General features: G+C 34.8%; 1 protein-coding gene across 1 annotated transcript; it reads left to right on the forward strand.

Moving 5' to 3' along the window:
• Positions 1-2,743: 2,743 nt before the first annotated feature.
• LOC148194324 (uncharacterized) lies at positions 2,744-3,331 on the forward strand. Its single transcript, XM_088097190.1, has one exon. It carries the CDS (start codon positions 2,744-2,746, stop codon positions 3,329-3,331), a length of 588 nt encoding a protein of 195 aa, XP_087953316.1.
• The last annotated feature ends 1,099 nt before the right edge of the window (positions 3,332-4,430 follow it).

Consider the following 4,430-nt stretch of genomic DNA (forward strand, 5'->3'; position numbering starts at 1 on the left):
GAGTAAATTAAGAGAAGAAGAAAATCTGCATCTTGCTCATTGAAATGGCCAAAAAAAGACACCCAAGTCAAGCTCTCCATAAGAGTGTTCATACAAGAAACCCTAAGAGAGAAAAGCTCAAAAACGTCCAAAAAAATGAAGTGTGTAAGAGTCTTTTTGTGTGGTTGGCTAAGGCTCTCTAAAATGCCGAGAGTTTCTCCTCCAAATGGGGTCCACAATCAATTAAAAACCCTAATCAAAAAGGCACATGTCCTACAAATGGGTCTTTTTACAAAATTGCCCCTAAAAGGGTCCAAAACACCTAATTCTAATTAAGGGCTTCTAGAAAACGAAATTACAATTTTAATTAGAATCTAAATGACTAAATGTTGAGCCTTTGAGTGTGTCACGCCATATCCCAATGCTCCAGATGATGTTTCCACAACTTTCCTGCAACCAGAAATGCACTTAATCAACTCAGAAAACCCAAATTAGCACAATTACGAATTTCCGACCAAATTATGCAGAATTCAGAAAACGGGGAAATAATAGACAATTAGACACAATTCCTTGGTTTATTTAAGTGCAATAAACTAAATATAATTCAAGAAATAACGACTCATCACTATGTTTTGAAAATTGATTTCATGCTAGTAATAACTACTTTAACGGTCATTTATTTTTAATATGTTTGACTAACATTAAATGCAAATCGATTACATTAATTGAGTATTCAATTAAGAGCTGAGTTAGTTGTAATACTGTTACACTATTTTATGTAACCGATTACATTACTAACATAATCGATTACTTGTGTTTGATATGACAAAAACTTTAAATTGACACAATTTTTGTAATTTTGTAGACATTTGATCATTCTAAAAATTTCATATCTTACAGTTTTGATCTTAGAAAGATTTATAGATTGCACATACGCTTGATAAGTGTGAAAAATACTTGCTTTAATACTTATAAATGAGCTTAAAGTTGTAATTATTCATGTGTTTCCTCATTGAAAAGTTGTAATTAGAAGTAGGAAAGCTATGTAATAATTTGTATAGGAAATTCTACATTATTTGGAGTGTTGACTGCATTGTCTCGCTAAGCGCACGCCATTAGTCGCTCAGCCAAAATGAAGATTTTCGCCTAGTGCACCAGCACTATGCATAGTTGTGTGCTAAGCGAATTAATTAAATGATGTTGGTTTTAAAAGACGAGACAAAAGCAAAGAAAATTACTTCTGACAAACATATCACGAAAAATACTGGAGAATTTCAGAAGACGATCAGGAGACTACTTCAAGGCATCCAAAAAACATTGTATGCAAGGGATTGCAAAACTGTGTACGTTTTAGATGACTAGGAGTAACTAATTCTTTCTTTCGTTGGAATTGAATGTAATGACTGAAATTTGATGTAATTTTCCTGTTCAATATACATCTATGTTCATATGCTTTTCTTGTTTTACTTGTCATTATATGGGAGTATGATAGATTTTATATATTCAAGTTGTACTGGGAAGTAAATTTGAGTATGAACGTAAGAAAAACAACCTAAAGGAATGATGCTAGGAATAGTCTTAATTCTTTTGGTCATTTATAAAAATCAGATTTGAATGCAAGGGTTATGTTTAATTACTTAAGGAATTAATAATTGAACATATATCTTTATAACTTGTTTTAAGGGATTAAACCAAGATATGGTGATGTTAATGTTTGAATGCAAATTTTATTGTTCATAAAGTTACTGTAATGTTAGTCATGAACTCAATTCCAACGAAGTTTACTTTCCACTTTAAATTCAAATTTTAATATTTTGTTAATTTCATTACTTTAAGTTTACATGAATCAAATTTCCATTGTTATTAAATTGAGTTTGGTAAATAATCTCAATTAGATAACATAACTCAATTCCCTTGGGAGAACGATACTCTAAACTTACTCTTTATTACTTGGAACGATTTGGTATACTTGCCAAAGAACTACCAAGTTTTTGAGAGCTCCAAGAATTAAGAAGCAAAGATTGTAAAGAGCCTTGACCGATTCTTGAGAGAAGATTGAAAAACCTTGACAGACTGATCAAATCTACATTGCTGAAGCTGTATTTACTGTGATCATAAAGGAAATCTACACTTGTTGATTGTGTTGTTCCCTGTTCTTGTGCAACAGGAAGAAGAGTGAGGAGCTCTTGGACTTTGAGAGGGGATTCTCAAAGGGATACTACAACAAGACTGTGTGGTGTTGTGTGTGCAGGTGTATTCTATATTTGATTATTTGAGTGGGAAAGGTGTTTACATTATGAGAGTGTGTTCACTGTAAAACCTTTGGTGTAATTCTCCAATCATTATAGTGAAATATCCTTCAATCCTTGGTTGATTGGAAGAGTGACTGGATGTAGGCATTAAGGCCGAACCAAGATCAAAACTGTGTTTGGTCTTCTCTCCTTATCTCTTTACATTTTCATTGCATACATATTTTGCTTACTACGCAAGAAAGATTTCAAGATCATTCTATTTCTGCAAAAAGATTTTGAAAGTCAACATTTTTATAAATCACCAATTCACCCCCTCTCTTGGTGTTGAGAAACAAGCCTCATCATTTCTAACAATTGACACCAGAGTTGGTTTTCAAAAGTTATTTTGAAAAACAAATCGATTACCCTTCTTGTTTTCAAAAGCTTATGTTTCTCAAACCGTCGGTGAAGGTTCATCTACAAACAGACCATATCTGTTTGCTGTTGAAAATTACCCTTTTTTGAAAATTAGAATGAGGATCTTTCTTGAGTTAGTGGACAAAGGTTTATGGGATGTTGTTCTTAATGGTCCCTTTGAACCCACCAAATTGATTGATGGAAAACCTGTTTTGAAATTTTTTTCTGAGAAGAGTCAACAAGAAAATAGAAGAGCACAATATGATATTAAGGCTATAAATGTTATATCCTCTACTCTTACTATTGACGAGTTTTTCATGGTATCTACTTGCAAGAGTGCCAAAGAGATGTGGGAAGTACTTGAAGTAACACATGATGGCACGAATGAGGTAACGAGAGAAAGAAAGAATTTCTTGGTGCAAGAATACGATATGTTCCGAATGAAAACAGGAGAGACAATCTATGATGTGCAGAAGAGGTTCACACACATTTTCAATCACTTGATAGCTCTTGGTAAGGTCTTTGAGAAGGAGGAGATCAATATCAAGATTTTAAAGACTCTCAACAAGAGTTGGCAGCCAAAGGTAACAACCATTTTTGAGTCCAGAGATTTAACTACTATGAATATGGCTACACTGTTTGTTAAGCTTAGGAAACACGAGCTGGAGCTAGGGAGATTGAAGGAAGAAGAGGAGACTGAGTAGAAACAATCTATGGCCCTCAAAGCTACTGTTAACTCATTGACAAGTGTACCAAATCGTATCAAGTATTATAAAATGGTAAGACCAAGTATCGTTTCCCAAGAGACTCGTGTTCCTAAACAATCGTGTAATACCTTAACCAATTAAGACTAAAGAACGATTCTAATGGTTAAAGTTAAAATGCAATAAGAGTAAAATTTGATCAATTGAGGCGAAACACAAGAGTGAATGGATGATGCTGATAATATGAGATGATAATGTTGTTAGGGTTTAGATTTCATCATCCTTACTTTCATGCATATAAGAATTCATCTTCTTCATTAAATTGTTAATGTCACTCTCAAAATTACTTAGAACCCAATGTCTCGGCGTAAAATGCCTATCCTTAATTATTAGACCATAATGTCTTGCATCCCTAATAATCAATTCTGCATTATGAAAATAAGGTTAAGACAACCAAACATTTTATCCCTATGTTAAGGCAATAGTCCCTTTGGGTGAAATTCTCCAGATCCTGGTTCCTAGGTAGTTCCCAATAACAAAGAAAGTCATACATCATGCTATGAGTGATCAAAACATAACAAGCATTGAGTAAAGGAGAAAATCACTATCAATTAATGAAAGAAGCATAAAATATTTCAAAACATATCCAAATATATGAAAGTTTAGAGGTTACATCTTCCCCAACAACAAAATGAGTTTAGGTCTCCATTGTCATGGAGAAACTTAGTGTACAATGATGGAAGAATGAGATAAAAACCCTAGAAAGAGAAGGGGATAGCTTCCGCATGCCAACTCTGCCTCTAAAGGGTTGAAAAGTGTGTTTGTGAGCTTCATCCGTCAAAAGATATGAACCCTATGGCGTGCAAGTCCTTAAATAGATCAAAATTGGATCATGGGCCAACATCGCTGGCGCTCAGCGCCCTAACTAGGGGCAACCAGGTGCAACTGCGAAGAGACTGGCCCTTAGATCCCTGGCTGAGGGCAACTAGGCATCCTGTGGTGTAGCTGGCTGGCGTTCAATGCCCTAGGATGGGGTGCCCAGGCGTGCTTATGAGATGAGTAGCACTCAACGCCTCAAATGGGGGCAAGCAGGCGCACT

Source organism: Vigna umbellata, chromosome 8, assembly GCF_029865625.1.
Source record: "Vigna umbellata cultivar VRB3 chromosome 8, Vumbellata_1.0, whole genome shotgun sequence".
Taxonomy (NCBI): domain Eukaryota; kingdom Viridiplantae; phylum Streptophyta; class Magnoliopsida; order Fabales; family Fabaceae; genus Vigna; species Vigna umbellata.